The sequence below is a fragment of the Myzus persicae genome, unplaced genomic scaffold (assembly GCF_001856785.1).
Source record: "Myzus persicae strain clone G006 unplaced genomic scaffold, MPER_G0061.0, whole genome shotgun sequence".
In the NCBI taxonomy this organism is placed as follows: domain Eukaryota; kingdom Metazoa; phylum Arthropoda; class Insecta; order Hemiptera; family Aphididae; genus Myzus; species Myzus persicae.
Window position 1 is genome coordinate 704,772 of NW_019104022.1, and position 23,661 is coordinate 728,432.

General features: G+C 30.1%; 3 protein-coding genes across 3 annotated transcripts; 2 read left to right on the plus strand and 1 right to left on the minus strand.

The window, feature by feature from the left end:
• Positions 1-312: 312 nt before the first annotated feature.
• LOC111037711 (DNA damage-binding protein 1) lies at positions 313-7,185 on the minus strand. Its single transcript, XM_022320433.1, has 19 exons — positions 6,718-7,185; positions 6,110-6,258; positions 5,765-6,027; positions 5,362-5,500; positions 5,141-5,290; positions 4,923-5,076; positions 4,630-4,851; positions 4,112-4,562; positions 3,861-4,027; positions 3,667-3,797; positions 3,405-3,589; positions 3,219-3,342; positions 2,904-3,138; positions 2,565-2,830; positions 1,472-1,642; positions 1,297-1,406; positions 1,058-1,227; positions 759-985; positions 313-419 (listed from the first exon to the last, which is right to left on the minus strand). Exons 1-19 carry the CDS (start codon positions 6,782-6,784, stop codon positions 321-323), a joined length of 3,480 nt encoding a protein of 1,159 aa, XP_022176125.1. The 5' UTR covers positions 6,785-7,185; the 3' UTR covers positions 313-320.
• A 3,807-nt stretch (positions 7,186-10,992) lies between these two features.
• Positions 10,993-12,443, plus strand: LOC111037716 (cuticle protein 19-like). Its single transcript, XM_022320438.1, has 3 exons — positions 10,993-11,134; positions 11,543-11,662; positions 12,157-12,443. Exons 1-3 carry the CDS (start codon positions 11,114-11,116, stop codon positions 12,394-12,396), a joined length of 381 nt encoding a protein of 126 aa, XP_022176130.1. The 5' UTR covers positions 10,993-11,113; the 3' UTR covers positions 12,397-12,443.
• A 5,900-nt stretch (positions 12,444-18,343) lies between these two features.
• LOC111037717 (cuticle protein 19-like) lies at positions 18,344-20,590 on the plus strand. The gene is made up of 3 exons (XM_022320439.1): positions 18,344-18,465; positions 19,450-19,566; positions 20,196-20,590. The coding sequence occupies exons 1-3, from the start codon at positions 18,448-18,450 to the stop codon at positions 20,472-20,474; spliced, it is 414 nt and encodes a 137-aa protein (XP_022176131.1). The 5' UTR covers positions 18,344-18,447; the 3' UTR covers positions 20,475-20,590.
• Positions 20,591-23,661: the final 3,071 nt, after the last annotated feature.

The following is a 23,661-nucleotide window of genomic DNA, read 5'->3' on the forward strand; positions in this document are numbered from 1 at the left end:
TAATATATAATAATTTATAATATTATAGGTATTGTTAATATAGATATTTGTGTTGTATATATTGACAGTAGATGTTTCAAGAAAACATAAAATGAGATATGGTCATCAAATTAAGTAAAAAATTATTAACTTAAGAAACTTACTACAGTTCAAAATAATAAAATATTTATCTGAGTACATTAAATTACTTCATATAAATATCATTATTATTTAATTTGAACTAGCTTAATAAAAGGTATAATACATGATTTGTACATTAAAAAAATGTGTGTTTGAATACAAAATAAATCATAAAAACACCCAAATTAAGTACCTATTAACTAATGAATTCTAGTCAAATCTTCAACCAGTTTGATGACATCATCTAGACTGATCTTTGTATCTTTTGAAATCTTCTTGAATTCATGATCATAGGCTCCCTAAAATATAAAAATGTATAACATTATGCATAATTGACTATTTACTAACTACATTGGTTAGATAAATACATTAATTACATATAATAATGTTATAACTAGAGATGTGAATTCAGTAAATTCTTCTGTTATAAGTAAATTATAACACTTACATTTTTTTTCATTTTATATTAATTTACTATTTAATCTAAAAGGTGTTTAGATAGGCACTTTGCCTATACATACTGTATTTACACATTTGTTTAAGAATAAATATAATTAATTCTTCAAGGAAATAAAAGTTGTATTATGAACGTTTAATACTAACTAATAACTATTAAGTTAATATTGATATTACAATACCTGAAGTTCCTCAACAACTTCCATCATTTCACTTTTTGATAAATCTAAAAAGCTTTCAATTAAATCTCCATCCACAAATGATTCAGATGGTTCTGTTCTTATTTCAGTATGATAGCTTCGCCAAAACTGATGTTTAATTTTTCCTACTCCTTTAATCACAGTAGCTAAACTCTTTTCTAAATCTGACAGAAAGTCAAACATTTTGGGAGTCAACTGTGTCACCAACCCTAATAAAATAATTTAAATAATATTATTATTAAACAACAAATCTATATTTGTTTAAAATATTTTCACATTACCTAGAGCTCCACTGCAAGTACCATAAAGAATACCTCCTTGAACTGATACATATGTATCAGTGAAATGCTGCATTACTAATGACCCATGTCTGAACACATTTATTAGATCTCCTAAGTGGAATTGACCAATTTCTTGAAGTTGGTGTCGGGCTTCATCACTTGTCAATGTGCTAAATTAATAAAATAAAATATTAATTTAATTATTTTACAGTTAATTATTAAAATGGGGGAAAAAATACCTGTCTTTATGTATAATAAATAAGTTTTTATCATTTTCTGCGCCTAAGAATACATCATCGTCTATAATTTCTATAGCAGTTGACCATTTTGGATTGTAATCTCTAGCTATCTATTTGTAAACCGTTTATGATATTATTAATATGATTTTTTTTATCGAACATTTAAAAAATTTACCTCTTCAAAACTACCTTCCATAGTTTTATATTGTAACAATGTTAATGATCTCATCAAATCACCGCAAACAATAAAGTCACCTTTAGTTTTCACAAATAGTGCCACAATATTATTGAAATGACTGCACTCAAGTCTTAATTCTTTTTCAGCAGTCCATTCAAATAATCGAACCTATAAAACACAACTATGTATAAAAAACTTACCAATAGTCATGAGTTACTTATTTTATCCTACACTCAAAAAATCCATAATAAATAATATTAATTTGTAATAAAAAATATATCAATCAGTAAATTTGTTCGGTGGCGGCTCATGCCGAACACCACATGGATTAATATAGATATAAAAATGAAAATGTAAAATAATAATGTATAACGATTAATTAGTTCTAATAAAATATCTGTTAAACTGTATTTATTATATGAAAAAATTTAATTTAAGAAAACACAGCAATTATTATTATACTCTATAATTTAATTGAGTTATGTAACAAATACACATCACTTGGTGTGCAGCTCAGTCTGAAACTCTAACATCGTCTATCCACGTAAAATACTTTCGGTGGCTGAGTGGGGAATTGGCAATTATATGTGACCATGGTTTGCAGCTCCTACTGCACACTTCACAGGCAGTCGCACGCGATAAGCACAAACATGGTGAAAGATATCTACGCAGTGCATGTCCCGCCGCACTAGCGTTAATAAATTTGATTTTTTCAATATTATTAGTTAATAGTTATGACATGTTATCTGCTATTACCATAAAATAAAATATACTTTACCCACCTAATGTGTAATATTATATTATTATTATATTATCATATTTGTATATTATTTTCTAAAACTGTATATCAAAATTAAAAACGCTACTTAATATTTTTCTAATTACATTTACATTTAAAACTGACTGATTTTTCTTTAAAATTAACTGTTGCAATATTTGCACACCACCTACTTTGAGCATCATAAGCCGCCCCTGAATTTGTTGCTTATAATTTTTTTTTAATATTATTGATCTAAAAACATTGGCAGTGATAACAAAAACCTTTTTTTGTTACACCATGAGTAATAATAAAAAATAATAATCAACTTACTGTACAATTAACTGCAGCTAAAAGTTTTCCATTAAATTCAGCCATACCATAACATGCACCCTTTACTTCTTTTTCAGTTATTTGTGTAAGTTTTGAAGAAGAATCATCCCAATTAAATATAAGTATACGTCCCAATTTGGGATCTTGGTCTTCAGGGTTTACAACAGCTGTTCCCAATATATAATAAGTAGCTGGATCATCACCCAATTTTGCTGATATGATACTTAATGCATACTCATTAGAATTTAACTGATGTGCATGCAACACTACACATATTTTGTTAAAAAATGATTAATTTATTACTATCTTGTTTTTGATAAATATATAAAAAAAACTCACCCTCAAAAGTGTTTTGGTCCAGTATAAGCATATTATGAATTTCAACTTCAAGACCATATTCACTATTACCAATAGATAATGGTCCCTGGTTACTATTTAATGCTGATGCATTATTTGGCATACGATTGTTAATTGCACCAGAAATATTCTGAGCACTGGTACTAGCACTAGGTCTAGCAGGGACTAAATTAATTCCTTCATGAACGTCTATCCTCATTGTTATTATACCAAATGACTAACATGATTAAAACATTTAATAAATCAATTTGATGTATAAAATCTGAAAAAATTCAAGTATTTGTTTGTAAATCATACCTTGCTTGACTCTTGATGTGCAATTCGTCTGGGTGCTTCTCCGAGCGGAATGGTACGAATATGTAGTTTTTGCATTTCATCAATTGTACCAATAATAATAGCAGTATCAGTTGCCATAGCCAAACTATAAATTAATATGAAATTAAATAATTTTAAGCTACATTTTTATTTAGGGGGTTTATTTACCTATCTGGATAACTTTTAGTATTAAGCGAACACATATGGTTAACTTTCCGCAGATTAACATTTGAGAAAATCAATTTATTATTTGATGAATAGATTACAGTTGGATGATCTGAACATGCAAATACACTTGTAGTAGCAAGTGATTGGAACTTTCTGATTAGAGTAGGTTGGGTGCCAAGATTAACCTAAAATAATAATATTCATTGCTTACATAACTGCTTATAAGTTAATTCAATGTTTAATTTAAGCTATTGCTACTAACTTTACGTTTATCACTTAATACTCCATTTTCAGGGTTTAAATGGAAATAACATAAGCTGCCATCTCCTAACGCACATAATAAATAGTCAATATTTTCAAATGTTACCATTAATATTGACCGAGGTATGATTTCTATGGAACAAAATATTGTGAACAAAAATTATTTTATTAAAATAATAATTATTAGTTATTTACCTTCGCCTAAAGGTTCTCGAACAAGTTCTACAAAGTCAGGAAGTTGAAGAATTTTTACAGATATGTCCATCCACAAACCAACAGCTACCAAACTTGAATTTTTGCGAAATTCATTTTTAAATGAACAAACATCAAGACAAGATACTTCATGTTCTAAAGTAATAAACCTATAGATACAGTTATAAATAAAATTTAAACTTTAAATAAGTAATAATTATTATTTGTAATAAAATGTATGAATGATCCCATACCCATTTTGTACGACTTTATCTGTTCCAATTTCTATGTAATACAGGCTATTACCAGTAGCACAAACAGCTTGATGACCATTACATGACACAACATTGATACTTTTACCATCAGGTACATTCCATTCACTCACTAAACATTTGCTTTCCAGACAGATCAATCTAACACTAGCAGATGTTATTTGGACCATTTTATTATCTGATGTGTTACCGCAATAAAATGTTTGTAAGTCAGATTGAAAACCTTCTAAATCTATTTCTTCAACTTCTTCCCCATTGTAAGCTAAGACTCTGCTATGTCCGACAAAAGATAAAACTAATGTATCATCTAAAAGACTATCAGTAGTAACGCGTAAAGGCCACATTCCTTTAATTCCAACTAAATCAATTGTGGCCACTTCTTGAATACCTATTCCATTGCGTATTATTCGGAGAGATCCTTCTTTATATGCTCCTAAAATTAAAAAAATGAATATTTTTGAATATTTTTGTTTAATAAGCCTTAATGGTTTCATGCATACCTGAGCAAGTAACCACTTGTCCTTGACCCTGTCGTTCTAAATCTATAACACACATGTCAACAATAGGTCCTAAATTCATGAATGTATCTAAAACAGTGATGTGTGAACCAAATTGATCAGGCTTCTTATTAAGCTTTATAAGTTGAGAGTCACCTACTCGAGATGCAACATATATTATTTTGTTATCCAAGTACGTAAGTGATTCAGGTATGCTAATCTCTCCTGAAAAGGGTAGGTTTAAATATGAAGATTACAATTATTTAACTATTATTATTTACTATTGAATAACTAACCCAATAAATCAACTTTTGGATCTTTGATTTTAAATGTACCATCTGCGTTTTTTTCATAATTCAGTAATAACATAAATAAATGTCCAGCCATGTCTCCAAGTAAATACCTTGTACCTTCTGCATCAACTCTAGCATAACACACTATTGTACTTTGCTACAAATGTATATTAAAGAAAATGTTATCAATTAATTTTCTTAATGTGTAAATTATTTTTTACCTTTATGACAGGAGGAGAAATAGCAATAAAAGAGGAACCATTATGATACAAAACTGATTCTCGACCAATAATAATGGCACCACAGAGAGGCTCAGGAACAGGAATAATCATTGAAGCTTCGGTTTCAACATTTTCTTGTTTCCAAGGAGTCTGGTAATCATACAAATACAATTAATTAGCAAATAAACAAAATAAATTCAAGAAGCACAAATATGAAGCACCTTCACAAATTCTTTATCTTTTATAGATAATTCTTTAGCTTTAATGTGGCGGCCCATAGTATCCTGATGTATTATAATAATAGTTGGATTAGCACACCCGTACAGAAAATCAATATCTTGTACTTCAACTTCTTCCATCCTAGAATAAAATTAATAAATATCAACTTAAATATCATGTAAAATAACTAATTAATTCATCATTCAAACACATTTGGTATTGTATTATTGGATGTTATACTTCCGGTTTAGAGAAAAAACTATGATTTTAAAATGTTTTAAATTCTAAAATTTTTTGAAACATTTCTGTTTCCATAATTATTTTTAGGACAATAAAATTAATTTTACTGAAAACAGGTGATTATCATTTTAGTTAACTATATATAGTATATTTAACATAATTTACCTTAAGCAATAAGCCTTTAGTTCGCCTTCTTTATCTAATGGTATAATTTTAAACAACCCATCATATAATTTTAAACCAATTACTCTTGCACTAGGATCAATCACTGCCATAGCACCAATTTCAGATACTTTCCCAATTTGATCGGATATGTTACCATGAGCTTTTGTAATAATTTCAATATCACCACTTTCTGTTTGAACACATTCTAATATCATAGTGTTGTATCGAGCAGTTACTACAAATAACAAGTCTTTATCCTTATGCTTGAAAAAAAATTGAATAGTTGTCTTTAATATAGGTTTAATCATGAATAAATATTATTTTGCCATGGATTTAATGTTATACCTTAGGACGGAAAACTTTCATTATTTCAATTTTGCCATATAATGCTATTTCTTTGATGGGCTGCAAACCTTCTTCAGTGACTAAAGATATATCAATACGATTAAATCGTGCAACGAGTAGATTACGATCAGTCGGCGATGTGAAATTTGCTAAAGTTACAAATAAAATAAAAATATCATTATTTTATAATTAAAAATATAGGTAGTTATTTTTAATAAGTAGGTAGGTACAAAAGATGTACTCAGTAACTAATGCCTTAACAGCTCCTGTATAATATTAAATATTTATATTAAGTCTTAATTTAACGGTAATTGTTTGAAATCAATTATGACTAACTTTGTTAGCAAATTAAATAACAAGATCCTTCAGTAAATATTTGGAAATTATGAAGATAAAGCTGAGTTAAAAGTTTGTTTAATAAATGTATTCAATACAACATTTGAGTACCCAGCAGTCAAAGTCATTGGGAAACGGTATAGGTTTACACATAAACCCCAGACAAAACAGGAAAAGACCAAAAACTGTTAATATCGATTAGGAGACTGTTATAAACACAGTCACGCTTTAACTGGACGCATTTAAGTATTTGTCCGGTGTGTATCACATACCAGAGATGCTGGTGACGGCTGCGGTAGGCTTGTGAGCCGTGACGGTGTAGAACTGTTGCGTTGCCATGTCTGTGATCAGTTAATGACTGCTACTATTTGAATCAGGCGTTGATGACAATATTGACAACGAACTCGTGCTCGGCTGTATCGTTAGTTCACGTGTAAATGGCAATATGAACATGCGATAAGAATGCTCGATAAATTGAATAAAATGAAGATGTAATATTGGCCAACTATTAGATTTCTATCACTTTTTAATTAATAATTACTGTAGCTCAGAACCGCTCAAAACGTGTACAGCGGAACTATACTGACTAGGAAGTCACGGTGCCGTCGTCAAATCAGTCGGCGGCGGGTCAACGTTATGTCGTTATCACGTGCCTACCGTTAGTGTCGTACTGCACCAGGAAAATACTTATAATAATGTATATATATAAGTAGTTGTTTTGCTTAACATTTGTTATTTCTTTTCCAATAGCCGAGCGCTGATATCCTCGAAACGCCGGACGAACCGGTATCATATTTTAACCTATTGTTCTATGGTATCATTGCGATTGGTACACGTCACAGTGTGACCACCATGCTACAGAAATCCGTCGTCGTAATCAAAGACCTATACATGTATAAGCTAAGTTTATAACTTAGTTCTGACTTATAAGCTACTACTTAGTAATTAGTTTCAACTTAGTTTATACAAAAATTAAATATACTAGTATGCTTAATCTATGGTTATAGGCCTATGGTCGTTATGCAAGTTCGGAACCACGATTATAAAAACTTATTAAACTTATTGTATAAGTACTTTATAAACGTGCCTCGAACTAGGATATCTTAAATCGTTGTCGGGATACTCAAGGTTTATAGATTGTAGTCTATAACTCTTGGGGACACTTCCTCTTTTAACAACTTTAATCAATTCGGTCGCTTAGAGAGGACATTTTAGTTGAGTTTTTCGCCGCTATTAAGCACTTCGAACAACAGAATTTTATTAAGGTTATGTATACAAATTTAAAATATTTTAGCGGCAAACGAAAATTAAATATCGAAACAAATAATTATTATTGTAATTGAAATTTGAAATATATATAAAAATATAGAGGCATAAATATTCATTTGTGTACATACATAAACATATAAATTATGTTTATACCACTATTACAGTTCCTAAATTTATAATTTTGTTGTTAATAAAATATCATACCACAAATAATTATAAGAAACAGATTATATATTTTATATAATCTGTGATCATACTATTGTAATTGTTGTTCAGTTTTAAAAATTGTTTCTTTCAAATTAAATATGCCCATCTTATTTTGGTTTTTTGGTTGCAATAAAAATACAAAATTATCTGTTTGTTGTCCCAAAAATGATGTGAGTACTTAAAGCCCAATGGGAAAGTAATCTTGAGATAAAACTTAAAAGTTATTTTGTTATTTGCGGAAATCATTTTAACTATGATGATATAGAACTACAAGTGAATCAAAAAGATCACGTTTGAAATATTATATTTTCTGTGAGTTTACCTATCAAAAACAGAATGTCTATCGTTTTCATATTTTCCGACCTACATTTAAATGGTAAATATTTCAAAACTATTGGTATTTATTGATTGATTATTGACACATATTGTATTAAGCATATTTAAAAATATTCAGTTTTTATCTTCAGACATATCTTTAGGAGCAATTATTCAAAAATATTTGTATTTACTATGATTACATTTAAAATATATTTTATTACTAAATAACATTGTTTTAAATTAATATTATTAATAATACATCTAACACAAGACTCGTATAATTTCTCTAAAATGAAACTGAATCGCAATAAAAAAAAAATGCAAAATTATATTCTTCATATAAAAGGTACCTAGTATACCAAACTTGTACTGTAAATATTTAAATTTTGTGACAATTTTAATATTTTCGAAACACCACTTTTCCGTGCCCCCACCCACAAAAAAAGGGATTAAACTCATTAAACCAGGTGCCGCAGCCACACTAGCACACTGTCACTACGACTATCTACCATGATAAATAAAATACAGTGTACTCTCCACTATTCGATGGAATAGGGTATTAGGGTGGCAGACATCCACGAATAAACGAATTCTGCGGATAATCAGCAAAGTAATGCAATGCAATGTACGTTATCGCATAATCGACTATCACAACCCAATTTAACTGATAATGATGTACATAATACAATGTACATTCGAGGGCCTAGTATTAAAGGAACATAACATAATATATACATACATTGTATTAATATTAAACATGCCTATCGTATTTTACGTCGTTATCGAGTAATCGGCTATCACAAATTATCACCCAATTAGACCGATAATGATTTATAATGTAAATATATGTATGTATATATATTTTTTTGTATACATATTACATATAGATAAGTAGATGATTCCGCGGAAGAAGGTGAAGAATCCGGTACTCGGATAGTCCGCTCGAGGATAATCGAGAGTACACTGCAGCCAGCAGGTATGTCAGCAATACACCGGGTTTGAAACAAAAATCGCATCCACCCCCCTCCACCCAGCTCTGTAATGTTACGGAAGCATTTCTCTGTTTTTCAACGTTTTACCTCCAAAACTGCAGCTGCAATCCTAAGCTTTAAAAGTTGTTTTATACATTTTTAATACATTTTGTCAACATTTAAACTTTGAATGCTATTGAAAAAATCCGTACCTATATATGCGTATTATTAAAATCTTTCAATTGCAGTTCTTGTAACAATGTATCAGGAGCCTTGAATTAATTTTTCAAACTTTTCGACCGAACGAATAAAATTATATTAACGCTATAGAATAGAAAACTAAAATGTCCAAAAATATATTCAAAATAGTCAAAATATTTTTAAAATTTAAGAAAATGATGAAATAAACATTTAATGGAAATGTCAAATACTCAAATATCTACCTATGAATAAGTAACAAATATTAATGATCTATCAGCTAGTATGTGTCTTATCCGTCTTACATGTATGTGTCAATTTCAACAGATCCTAATCAGTAATTAGCAATTCAGCATATTGTTACCTAGTCTTATTATTAGAGTGGTTATTCAAAACTAACGAAGCTTAATGATAATTGCTGTTCAAAAATATTATATGTTTCACACTTGAAGGCAACCTATGCACATTAAACGTCCTTTTAGAAGAACATTTTTTCATCATTTCTTAATGATTTTTTTTTAGTTTTATATGGTTTGTATAAATATTGGAAGATGTTGACATTTGGAGCAACTTTATAACATTATACAATTATTTTATTTTTTTCCTTCTTGAAGCACTAGACTTACCAACCTGCAGGGAAAATTCTCCCACTGTCACCACCAATAACCGAAACTGCACTAAAATAATTATAATTATAAATGGTTCTGTAATATAAAAAATGCTAAGGCCTGGTCAATAAGATTGAAAAATTAATATAATAATCCATAAGTATAAGCTGTTCTTATAGAAAATCAAAAATATTTTTAAAAAATAGAAAATATGAAATAGACATTATCAGTATTTTAATTCTTATGTTATTCATTTACATTGAGTAGAGTCAGTAGAGGTATAAAAAAATAAAACAACGCCTGGAAAATGACATAATATAATATACGTATAATAATAAATTATTATTCAATATTGCAAATAGTTTCTTCTGTATTATTATTAGGCTATAGTAAAAATATTTTGATGTGAATAAAATATGATCTGCTAACAGATATGACAATAATTTTACAGATTTAGATTAAATAACTTCGTCGACAGGATTGCGTATATAATTAAATGACTGCTGTAGAGATTCAGAATCAGTCTCAGAGTTTCCAATCAGATGACCAAATCAAACAACTGCAGGACGCGTCTGAACTGCGGTTTTGGTCTCGTGGACCTTCAGAGACCGTAAAACTATACGTCCCAAATATAGTTGTGAATGTCCTACATACTAAGGAATATTACAAAAGTCTGAGCAGAAGCAAAGAGTATATCACCGATACTGTGGTGAGGAGGTGTTTTTTGGTAACCACGGCTGACCTTTCATACATTAGAGCCACTGACGATAATATTAAAAATAATTATTTAACATAACAATGTTTACTCATAGAACATTTTCGTCAGACCAAACTTGCTGGAGCGGAAATTTACACTCACCGCAGAGGTTACCAAAATATATTAAACACTCTTATTGAACGACTATTGGATACCTAAACACTTACTTATATTATTTCAACACCTAAAATGGTTTCGATTTTAGTATAAATACCCGACAACGGTGGTGAGTATTTATCAGTTTACATCGATCGTTCTAAGCATTCTCAACTGCGTTATTCATCGTGTATCATTCTGAAATAGGCATATATCAAGGTACTTTACTCACAGCGAAAACAAGATGGTGAAGATTATGTTACAAGTAAGTGTATACCATGATATAAATATGGCTGTACAATAGTTACAATATTATGTGTAAAAAACATGGATGGTAAACAGTATTTGCATTTATTGTGTGATTAAATATAGGTCTATTGGTAGCATTTTAAATATTTTTTTTTTTAAACATTTTTAGTCAACTAAATCTTTTAAAATTGTTGATGCTAATTTATACGTATTCAATTACAGTACTTGTTTAAATTACTTAAAAATAGTTGTTGTATGAATATGAATATTACGTGTATCTATATTTACAATAAATAATAGAAAAACAAAAAGGCATTACCAACCAAATTGGGTTATTATTAAACACGAACAATATATGACTAAAATTTATATTGTTTATATTTTATATTTATCAGTTTTAAATTTAATGTATTTATATTCGCAGGTCGCTTTACTCGTATTGACCACTCTAGTGGCCATTACTTTTGCCGAACACGACGCTACATCTTACGCGTTTTATCATCCAAAATTCGAGAACACCCATCACGACGGACACGACCATTACGTAAGTGCATTACTGTTAATATATTTTCCCCAAAATAAATCTCACCATGAGCCATGAGGGAGAACAACACATTATCTTTGTAATATTTTACATCTATACCTTTGTTCTCGATCGAGTAATTCATCACACTGACTGATTAATTGTATAATAATCATAGATTTATATTTTTATTTAAAAGCAGCTTATATATAAGTATGCAAAATATTAAAATTATAAAATGCTCATACCTAACTTGCTTTAAAATAATTACCAGATAAATAAAATCCGAAGAGAGAATAGAGATAATATTATTAGATACCTACTATTAAAATTGATAGTAGGTAAATGTACTGTAATATTATTAAAACTAACAGTATACAAACATGAATTCTTCTAATAACCACAAATGTGCAACGTTGTACCTATACGTTTGCAAGACCGAGACAACTCATGGTCAATAATAATAATTTCAAATTCCAATGGAAATCTAAAAAGGACTTTGTGTACACCCATAGGCGCCACCCCATTACACGTACAAGTACGGCGTCAAAGACCCTCACACAGGTGACCACAAACACCAGTCGGAGCACCGCGAGGGAGACGTAGTGCACGGAGAGTACAGCGTCGTGGAGCCGGACGGTCGAGTCCGCAAAGTGACTTACACGGCAGACAAGCACAACGGCTTCAACGCTCACGTCCATCACGTGCACCACGCCCACCACCCTCAACACTACGGACATCACGAAGAGGAATGATTGTCGTCGATGGATTGATCATATTAATATTAATAATATAAGTAGCTGGACATCGCTAGAGAAATCATAATATAATAATTAAAGATAATATAATGGCGTATACCGTTCTACTGCTGTGAAAACTCGTTCCGCGAATGTATATATGCACTCGGCTGTTATCGTGTACCGCTGTTAGTTGTTTTTGTTTTTGTTATTGATTTTTATTTTGTTTATATGTCAAACTATTTGTTATATTATTAAAGATTATTTTTGTTATTGAACCAATGGTATTACATAATTTACATTTTAAGATATGCTATATTTTTCACGGAGTAAGCAATACTAAACGGTTTAAATCATCGTACGTACAAATCCAATAATAAATTACATCTATTGGTATAAACACTATAAACTAAAAGTAGTAAGTACTAAGTAAGTAGGTAGTATATATTGTGACAGCTGTAGAGTAAATAATAATCCAATTCTACAAACTGATTTATTTCATACACAAGTACTGTAAATATTAGCTATAGTGCTATACTAATACAGTAATACTATAGACACCTATACTTTGGCGAATTGTACAATATTCTATCTCTGTGTCTGGTGAGGAACTCTACATTTTTGTGAAATGAAATCTAAAATTTTTATCCAACCACCCATCGCAACTTCCCAGCCATCCAAATTTAAGAAGAGAAGCTACTGTTTTCCGTGATATATGAGTTCGGCTGCACTGAGCCCAGTAGTCACCACTTTTATGATAAGAGACGTTCATATACATATAAAGTGGTCAGCTGAAGTATTCTGACAATTCAGAGATAGCCGTTAGTCGTTACACTGTTCCCCAATCTTTAGAAACGGTGTAAAATCTTATATTTTATAACTATTGTCAGAAGTTAAATAATTAAGTATATACTTGAGACTAACATAAATTATTCATATTTTTGCCGTTGAAAACCATACTTAATAAAGGCAGATTGGTATAAAACAAAATTTTGTGTCAGGTGTCAGATCCCCAACAAAAAACTCGTGTGTAGAATTGAAATCTTGTTTTGCGTTGTGCAATCTTACGATTTTCGGTAGTTATATCGTTTAATTTTAAGCATATATCTATTGAAGTACTTCGTAAATACACCCCAAAGATTTTCGTGTCCCCAATAATCTCTATTTTAAAAGAAGCAGGTAAGAGGATGGCTCTCTGCTGAGCAGTAGGTTACAAGTGGATCACTGTAATGTATGGTGTGAAATTTGAATTCAATGATATAATATCATTGTATGCAAAAAACGGTACTGAGTAGACAGTAAGTCGAATTAATATTATTTGCGTAACAACATATTTGTATATACTTTTCATAGTTAGTATCGCAATTAAATTTTCCAGGCGAAAGTTTTGCTTTGGACATGTCCAATACTTCCCAAATCTATCTAAATTCAAAATGACTGATTTAATTAAAATCTTAAAATAATAAAATTACTTTAAGTTTTGTACCTGAACAGTATAACTAAAAAATTGAAATGAGATTTTAATAAAAATAATTATCGTAAATAAATTAAAACATCCAGATACATTACCGATTTACAAAAACTGTAAAAATCTTGTTGCCAATTACACAAGTGCTCGAACCAGGGACTGGAACCGTACCGAAAAGAACCGGTTTTGGAACCGAAACCCTTTGAATTTTGGGAACCGGAACCTCACCAAAACCCTAATTTAAATTAATTTGAAAACCGGAACCCCACCGGAACCCTTATTTAAATTAATTTAAAAACCGTAACTTTACCGGAACCGATATTCTTTTGTAAAGGTTTCTTACGATTAATTTCGGTTTTGTAATAATTATATTATTTTTATTTTTATTTGTCATTATTAAAATCATTATTATAAGGATTTATAATATTTAAAAATAATCATTCAATTACCTACAGAGTACAGAGTTCGAGCGTCTGAGACGTGTCACTATAAGACTAAAGTATTAATAATTCTACGTAATAACTGATAATGTATTAATAGGAATTTCCAGCAAAAATAAAAGTCGTTATTTACTGCACAATATTATACACTTATAGGTCTTCCAGTTACCACAATAATAAGAAATTCATAAAATATGTTTATAAATAACTACGAATATTATGATGTCTACAACGCTAATATAGTATTTTAGTATCGTTATCTAACGCGTACCTACAGCACGCCTAAATGCGTTTCTTTCTGTCTTACTTTGCTAGTGTTGTGATTTGTTACTGTTCATTATACTCATTATAGTGTCTACTGTCTAGTACTCTAGTGTCTATAGCTGTGGGGTCTAGCTTCGATATTTTAAACTTTGTATTCTACATCATAATGGGTCGTATACTTTCGTCAACAATGTTGAGCATTTACTTGAAAATTTGAAAATACTAATATTTTTTAAAGAATCGAAATTGAATCAAATTTTTAAGTATAAAACCTAAACAGAAAACGAATTTTAATTTTTTAAGAACCGAAAAGAACCGAAATCTAAATTTTAGATTTTCTAAGAACTGAACCGGAATCGGAACCGTAAAAATCATCAAGGTTCCTGTCCCTGGCTCGAACACACAGTTCTGGTTTAACCACAGCGGTAGAAATCATCCGGTTATCCGGTTCTCTCGAAATACATTGTTTTGAATTAGAGTATTAGACCGACCACACTATCCTAAAATAAATGCTAGGGCCGTCCGGTTCAAATATAAGCCACATGGTATTGTGGTTGTCGGGATTGCCCGGACAACCCGATGGATATTATAACACTTGCATTTGTATGGGGTCGGCTACACTGACGTACGCAACCAGAAGGGTCGCATCATTACATGCCTGCTATTATTTTTTAATTTTTACTGTCATCACCTCTGTAGTATGTGTTTTGAATAAATTTTAAAAATGTTTGATGTTGACAAATTTATCGAATGCATTAACAATAATAATACAATTTGGGAGACAAGCTCCAAAGAATACATGGACAGGAATATAAAAGCCCAAACTTGGGTAATTGTTAGACAAGCTGCATATGAAGAATGGCACGAGTTATCAACTATAGATAAGGATAGGTAAGATTTTGTTATAATTTAGTACCTATAATGAGTAATTGTAATATGAAAATATAAAGTACTGTACACCATTATCTAGAGACCTAGAGTAGTGTAGTAGAGTATATTCATTTGAATTTGACCTTACCTGTATGGTTATATATTCAAGTTAGTAAAATTAACTACGGGGTTGGTTAAAGTTACGTTCTAAATGAGTGTTTGGGGCATGCGGCTTTTAAACGTCATTGTTGGCTTTGAAAGTTCGCGGAGTTTTACCCACTCCCTCCTCACTGTTAGCGCGCTTGTGTCGTACTCGTTCGCACTGCCATTTTGTATCCGGATGGACGCCTGTTGTGTTCGCCGGACAATCCGTTCGACGTAGTTTTAGGTCCTCTACTGAGTCTACTGTATGCGTTCGTCCCGAGATCGCTCCACACCTGAGAGACCAGATGGACGACTGTTGTATTCCACCTGTTAAGGCAGGTTTTCCGCACGTACTTTGTACTTAACAGAGCACACCTGACATCGACTATGTACATAGTACTAAATACTAATAAACGTTTTTGTTATGTGTTTTAATTGGTTTTTATTTGATACGTATTATATTATTTTTAATAAACGCATCAAAGCGCTGGAGTAATATTAATGTATGCGGCTTGTGGAAAATGTGTCTATATTTATATTGTACAGGTATACTGTTTACTTTCGGGTTTTTTGTAACTGTTGTAAAAGTTTCACGTGAAAACTTGTATTGAATTCTCAAGATTTTTGACCGAAGAACAAAAAAATAATTACTTACTTACAAATAATAGTTTGGCCATTTACAAAACAAACGCACAATATTATATAGAAGCCAGAGCATAACACTCATTCCTAAATATCTTAATACCTATGTCCATTTACGCCTTTTTGGCTGCCTGCCCCACGTTGGTACCATAGAGAAAGACGGACTTCGTGACCATCAAAAGCGACAAAAGCCCATTCGAATAGAAATTTGATAACCCCTTAGCATAAGCATAGTAATCTGATATATGGTACTCTGGCAGTGCATTTAAATAGCTACCTATACCTAGTCTCCGTTTATACGTAAAGTCAAAGAGTATCTGTTGATATGATAACTTTTGTAATAGCGTTCTTTTGAAAATTTTCAACTCTCAGACTTCAAAATATACGTATACAAATTCAGTTAATTAATTACCCACGCTTGTAAGCCACAACTCACAAGCATTCATCCATACTAAATATGTTTGAAACGATTGAAGCTTTATTTAAGTAAATCCTTAAACCAATTCATTAGGTACCATTCATGTCTGATGGTACACCGTAATTTTAAACAAAATCATTTTTACTTTTCATGATATTCCATTAAGTGCCACAAAATCATTTAAATGATATGGAATCATGGTATTCTAATTTAGAAGTGAAGTAAATAATTCAAAGTCTTCTCATATACATTTTAGTCTTAAAATAGGTACATAATTTTTCACAGTTTTTCTGAACAGTAATTAATTCCATCGACCTCCAGTGTCAAAAGTCTAACTTGGGTTGAATAAATTAAACGAAAAATGGTACCAGTAAATCCCAGAAGTAAGTATTTTTACATTATTTTAGGATTACACTTCAAACTCAGATTAAAAAATAAACTCTTACTATATAAATCCTTCCAAAGTCAATTACATGGTCTTATAGCGTCCTAATATTATGGGGTGCTACAAAGAAATCGAATTCTAATGAAGTACGAACTTTCCAATTAATATCATTAGCCATTAGGTATGATGAAAAATGAGCGAATTTATGTCTCAAATCATTGCTTACACTTGGACTTAAAAATTCAAACAATATCAAAAGTAGCAGCATCTATAAAGAAATACTCTTTTGCTTGAGTCTTACAGTTCATTCAACCTCACTGATCATTAGCCCTACCATACCTACCTTAAAGTTACATATAGTCGTTCTGCTGAAATTATTGATTCCGTGATATAGGTAATAACACAAGTGAAAGTTTCGAATTTACTTCAAGTTTGCATAATAATTCATCAAAAGTTCTGTTAGATATACATACATAATTTTTTTAAAATCATATCTTATAATCAAATTTAAAACAAAAGCATTTATATCTGTTTTGGAACCTCCCCATGAGGTTAGCCACTTTACCTATACAATGTATACATATAATTATTAAATAGTGTGATCGTACTTTGAAAATAAGAATTTTGCCTTTAAAGGTTTAGTCAAAAGTCAAAACTATAAATTACGAATGATATTATTGATATTTTTTTATTCATTCTATGAATTCTGATAAATAATAATTATCACATCTGAATAAAATATAATATGATATCTTGAATCTATGATTGTTTTCTTGTGTTATTAAAAAGACAAAATAAAAACTGATTATTTTTATAAATAGAAAACGGGAGTACCTGACATGTTATAAGATAAATAAAAAGAAGTAAATTAATAATGTTGATGATTAATATTTGTTTATTACATTCTTTTTTAAGTTGTATTATCTTTTAATAGTATCAATATTTCAAACATTTGTACAAACAATTATTATAACATTTGATTTTTTATTTATAATTTTTGTTCGCGTCTGTCAATTTTTTCTTACCTTTATTTTATGCATTATATGTTAATAATATTTCATAATATGTAAACACGATCGTTTTTACCATTCATACACGAATGTTAAATACAAAATAAATAACCACTAACGGCCTTACTAAAATATGTTACTAATTATAATCCATTTTTTATTTGAGTTAACTGATGAACCGTAAATGCACCCACCGCAGAACCAATACAAAATTACGACTCTATCAAACGTGTATCGGGTAATAGGGTATTTCGACATAATTTAACTCTTGGGTGGTGTTATAGCCGTTGCATACTTGCATATAACCATAAACTATAAATACTAATTATTTTAGCCAAGTAGTATCAGTTGTTTTTGTGTGTTTGATGAATAAACAGCAATAATTATTTCAATCAGTTTGGTATAAGAACAGTAAGAACTCATTCTAGATGGCATGTTTGTTACAGGTTAGTAAATAATATATTTAGTATATATATATATTTATTATATTTGTATGGTTAGATATGTTATACAGTTGCAATTTGTAACTTGATCTCTATATTATTATCTTTTACTGATGTATTCGTTTTTCTAAAATGACAACTATTCCACAGTTATTGACTCTAATAGTAACACTCTACACAAAAACATTTAGTACCTAGTGGAATGTAAAACATTTTTATTTATCTCGTTTTTATGTATTGTGGCAAAGTAATATATTATTTTTGGGTAAGACTGATATTTACAAAATGTATCAATATATAAGTATGTAGACATATCATATACGAGTTCTCACATGAAGTTTTTCTATTTAGTTTTTACCAAATTTAAATAAACACTTCGTAAAAAACATTTCAATCAATGATCAATCTCTTTCGATGTTTTGTTATTGTATAACGCGCACTCGAGTGAATTCAGTTGACTGTGCATAAGGAGTAAATAATATATTTTCCATTGAAACTGTCCTAAGTTTCAGTATATTATACGATACCGTTATGAATACTAAAATGCAGTAATAAATATTTTCAGAGATTTATATATATGTCTCCTAAGCCATAAAAATTTAAAATAAATATTTTTTTTTAATAATTGAAGTTACCCATAAACAATCGTTTATTTTAATAGCTCGAAACGAATAAAACATCGATACATTGATAAATTATAATAGTATATGATGATGGATGTATTTGCATATTAAATCATCGTAATAAAAATAAATTACTGTAGTATGAATTATATAAAAAAAAACCCATTATATATCATTACTATTTTTTTTATTATATTGCGGGCATTCGTTTGAAAATATTATGTTCTCGGGCATTTCGATTACCAGCAGTGTTTTCCGTAGCGGACAAGTCACGCGAAATGCACGATACATAATTTTCATCGCATCTCCCCGAAAGCGTGCGAATTTCAATCGCAAAACATTTGATTCGTCTTCAATTTTCTAGATCGCTGTGATCGCCTTGAGCGCTCTGACGACATTGACGGTGGCATATGATGCCACATCGTACGCCTATTACCATCCGATTTTCCATCACACCCAACACCACGGACACGACTATTACGTACGTATAACATTGTATTTACAACTAGCTTTTTTCTTATTTGAATACGCAAAGAACGATAATATTGTTATGGTAATTACATAGTACTCTGATAGCATTTAAAATAATAATATTAGCGGAAATGTATATTAGGTTCATCCCTCCAGGCTCTTATTCAATTGGTAATCGTTCTCGAACACGTCAGTTATATTACATGGTCACATAGATAGTTTAAGTATTATCGGGTCAATACACTCTGGTGCCTTGGACTTTGATCAAAAGTAAAATACTAAAACCTGGATACATTTTAAACAGGATTTCGTTACATTAAACACACGTATTTGAAGCTATCGTACAAACTACAAATATGATCGTTAGGGGATGGATAGTGATGATTGATGGTATATTGTATATTTGTATCAGAATATCAAAACAAAATCTCCCGCAAATATATTGGCCTGCAGTATAGTTGCTGTGGTGTATTTAGAATTTTCTTTCAAAGGGGTGATGACATGGAAATCTGTTTGGTATTTAAGGGGGTATACTTCCATCGACTTCTTCAAAGTTTTTTCACTGCACCACTTTGACACACCATTTGCATATATCTAAATACACATTTATTTGTAATCGGCATCTCGTCGTTTTTGCAGGCTCCACCCAAGTACACATTCAAATACGGTGTCAAAGACCCTCACACAAAGGACGACAAAGACCAATGGGAGGAACGGGATGGGGACGTAGTGCACGGTGGCTATAGTCTGGTCCAGCCAGACGGTCGTATCCGAAAGGTAACTTACACGGCCGACAAGCATAACGGGTTCAACGCACACGTACACTACGAGAACCACGCTCATCACCCGCAAGTCCATCACCACCACAAACACCACCCTCGTCATCATCACCGTCGCGGTGGACGTCAACAATTTTGAGCGATCCAGGAGCAGGATCGTGTAACGGGACTTACCCTTCGACCAAGTCGACAGTTATTGTTATCGTTGCCTAATATGTTATTACATTATATGCATGGAATTGTTATTGTTGTAAATTGCTTTCAGTTTATTTTCTTTCCCAAATTTTCATGCAAGTGTAGAATGATATTCTAACCGCTGTAGGTCTGCAAAAACAAAATAAAATAATAAATTAGTATTTTTAGATTCTAGAACTTCCTTATGAGAAGGGAGTCACGTATTATTAGTGCAAAATATGGAACTCTCGTCTTCACGTTATGAATTGTACTCAGTGGCTGTGCGAACTTTATTTTTCTATGAACCAGCTACCATAAATAAGTACCAACCCACTATTTGTTTCACACTTAACACTTTACTTTTCACATATTGTATACAAAGGTCATATGTGACTATGTAAGTATAAATTATGAACTAGTATGGCCGTCTAAGACCTGGAGACTGGAGTCGTTGGGATATCCATCCCCACTTTTACATGAGGCAGCCGCCTCAAAAATAGCTATTCACGCCGCCACTAATATTGTACTTAAACGCATATTATATAATATGTTAATCCTAATTCCTAATCCCTTTTTCTATACTATTCATTTATTTTATCGCGCACAAGTGCACAACCCTCCCTGACTCTCTACGTGTCTAGATGATACTATTATATTTATAATAATGTATTACATGATGCATTTATTAGATTTAAATGCACTTCCGGTTCTTATAATAGGTATGGTTTCTTCCACACATTCAGTTATTCAGATTTATAATTTCTTTCTACGACGAATACACTACACATTCTATATTATATTATAATATATTATGTGTATATTATTACTATATCCTTGATGTGAACGTGTGGGTTTGATTTTACGACGCAGTAATTTATAATATGCTATGTGCAGTATGGAAAAAAACAACATTTATATTTTATCAAGAAATAATATATTATGTTAATATTATTTTCTACTTAAGAAAGAATAAGTACTGCCTTATATATATTATATAAAGTACGTTCCGCATTGTCGGTGAGCTTATTCTTTGATTTTATTTTTTAAACAAATTTCAAACTGAAATATCTGTCGTGTTATTGAAACTATGTGTTTTTTAACAGTATATTTAACATCAAACGACAAAGTCTATACTTGTACTTCTATTTACTTACCCTTTAAATCTATAAATTTTATTTTCTTCGTAAATAAATATGTCACCATAAATCATTTTTAAAATCGGTTTTATATTGTTGTGTTTTAATTTAAAAAAAATAATATTCATTCATAAACACACCGGGCCTTCGCAGTTTGTCTATGTTACCTTTATGGGAAAACACTATGACCCACCGAAAACATAATGGAAATAATACTTCATAAGGATAACATATTATGTCATATTGTACGTGGAACGTTGTAATTCTTAACGTCAGCAGCATTATAGCTCATACTTGTGATGGCCATGTGAATACAATTTACCCTTACTTGTTAAAATCACCCTTTATAGATCACCTCTTTGATTAACAACAAAATACAATTCTAAGAGGATTGTACACTGTTTGTGCGTGGTTCAATGACAAGAGCTTACAACTACTGTAGATAATAATAATAATAATATAAACCTTGATATTATCATAATCTTGTATCAGACGATTATAAACAAAAAATTATAGAGCTTATTCAAAATTCAGTTATATTATTATACAGTATAGTCATACAGAAACAGTTGTCATATTATTAAAAATAGGTTAATTCTTAAGCTGCTATTTTATAATTCTTTTTTAATAACTAATCCAGATAATGAAATGCACAATAATATTATTTTTATGAGTTAAAAATATGGTGTATACGAGTGCTTGGAGGAGTTTTAAGGGTCAACCATTACTGACGCTTAGTTTAATTTTTTTTTATTGTTTTATGTCTTTAAACGTATCAATTAGTATTAAACAATTTGTCGTTTTAAAGTTAATATAATTAAATTAGTAAAAGGTTACGACATCATATTCTTTTTTAGTCATCATAGAAAATTTTCTGACAGTATTACAATGGAAAAATAATGAAAAGGGTTATTGGATTATTTTGAAGTCGCTTATGAAAGCGCTTATTGAAGATGTGTGCTTTTTCATCAATAGTTTTCATAGCAAAATCTTAATGAACTGCGTTAGATTGAAGAAAAATGATGGAATATATTGTATAACTTTTAGAATACAATATTTTGAAAAGCTTGAATTTTGTTTAAGTTTCATTTTATCCCTGCGCCCCAGAGCTGTATTCCGTATAGTCCGTAAGTTCAGATAGGTGTAAGAAGAGGTTTAGTCTTAATTTTAAAAGTATACTTACGTATTTAAAAATAAATATTATAAAAACATAATTTTATTTTTGTATTATGAAATCAACAAAATAAATACAGTTATATAATATATATATAATATTATAATAATGGAATATTCGAAAATATGGATAGTAAATCCATTATTGAATTTGTTATATTATGTGATAAATGGTTTGATTACTGAAGATTAAATACAAATATTCGATTAAAAAAATATTGATTTTAGTGAATCTGGATTTTATGTTTATTTAAAATTAAGTAGACACACAAATTATTGATGTTTTAGCTGTAATTTACAATTATTCAATATAACTTGCTAGTTTATTTTGAGAATAAAACTGAAATAATCATTACTTAGAAGTTTAAGTTTAATAAACGATCTGATATGCGATTTTCTGACATGAACTTGGAGCTAAAAAATATACGTTATACAATGCACAATATACGACATACGTATTATATAGTAAATTAGGTCATCTATGCTCTACTGACTTAAAGTGTCCCATGCAGACCCTCACACACAAGTATTGGTTCACAAATCATTACATTGAAAAAGTAATATGATATAATACACAGCAAAATAATATGTAAACTGAAGTACCCACGAAATTCATCAATGTAATTTTTTTTTCATAAAACACATAGGGAACAAAAGAAAAAATGATTTAATTTTAATTTTTTACTTTTCACAGCTATGTGTGAAATTCAAATATTTGAAATTATAATATATTAAACTTATATAGTAGTTGCATCAGTTTTATAATTTTTATAGTTCGTTTTGTAAATAAAAAAAATGAGAATAAGTAAATACTAGTTATAATTTCATGAACTATAATTTTTT

What these genes read in the sequence shown, in the direction of transcription:
- LOC111037716 (XM_022320438.1), top strand. Translation starts at nt 11,114, where the DNA reads ATGGTGAAGATTATGTTACAA. An exon ending in TGGTGAAGATTATGTTACAA is followed by an intron (nt 11,135 to 11,542) that starts GTAAGTGTATAC and finishes TTATATTCGCAG; the next exon opens with GTCGCTTTACTCGTATTGAC. An exon ending in ACGACGGACACGACCATTAC is followed by an intron (nt 11,663 to 12,156) that starts GTAAGTGCATTA and finishes GTACACCCATAG; the next exon opens with GCGCCACCCCATTACACGTA.
- LOC111037717 (XM_022320439.1), top strand. An exon ending in ACCACGGACACGACTATTAC is followed by an intron (nt 19,567 to 20,195) that starts GTACGTATAACA and finishes TCGTTTTTGCAG; the next exon opens with GCTCCACCCAAGTACACATT.
- LOC111037711 (XM_022320433.1), bottom strand. Translation starts at nt 6,784, where the DNA reads ATGGCAACGCAACAGTTCTACACCGTCACGGCTCACAAGCCTACCGCA. An exon ending in CACATCAAGAGTCAAGCAAG is followed by an intron (nt 3,139 to 3,218) that starts GTATGATTTACA and finishes TAATCATGTTAG; the next exon opens with TCATTTGGTATAATAACAAT. An exon ending in TACTTGCAGTGGAGCTCTAG is followed by an intron (nt 986 to 1,057) that starts GTAATGTGAAAA and finishes TTATTTTATTAG; the next exon opens with GGTTGGTGACACAGTTGACT.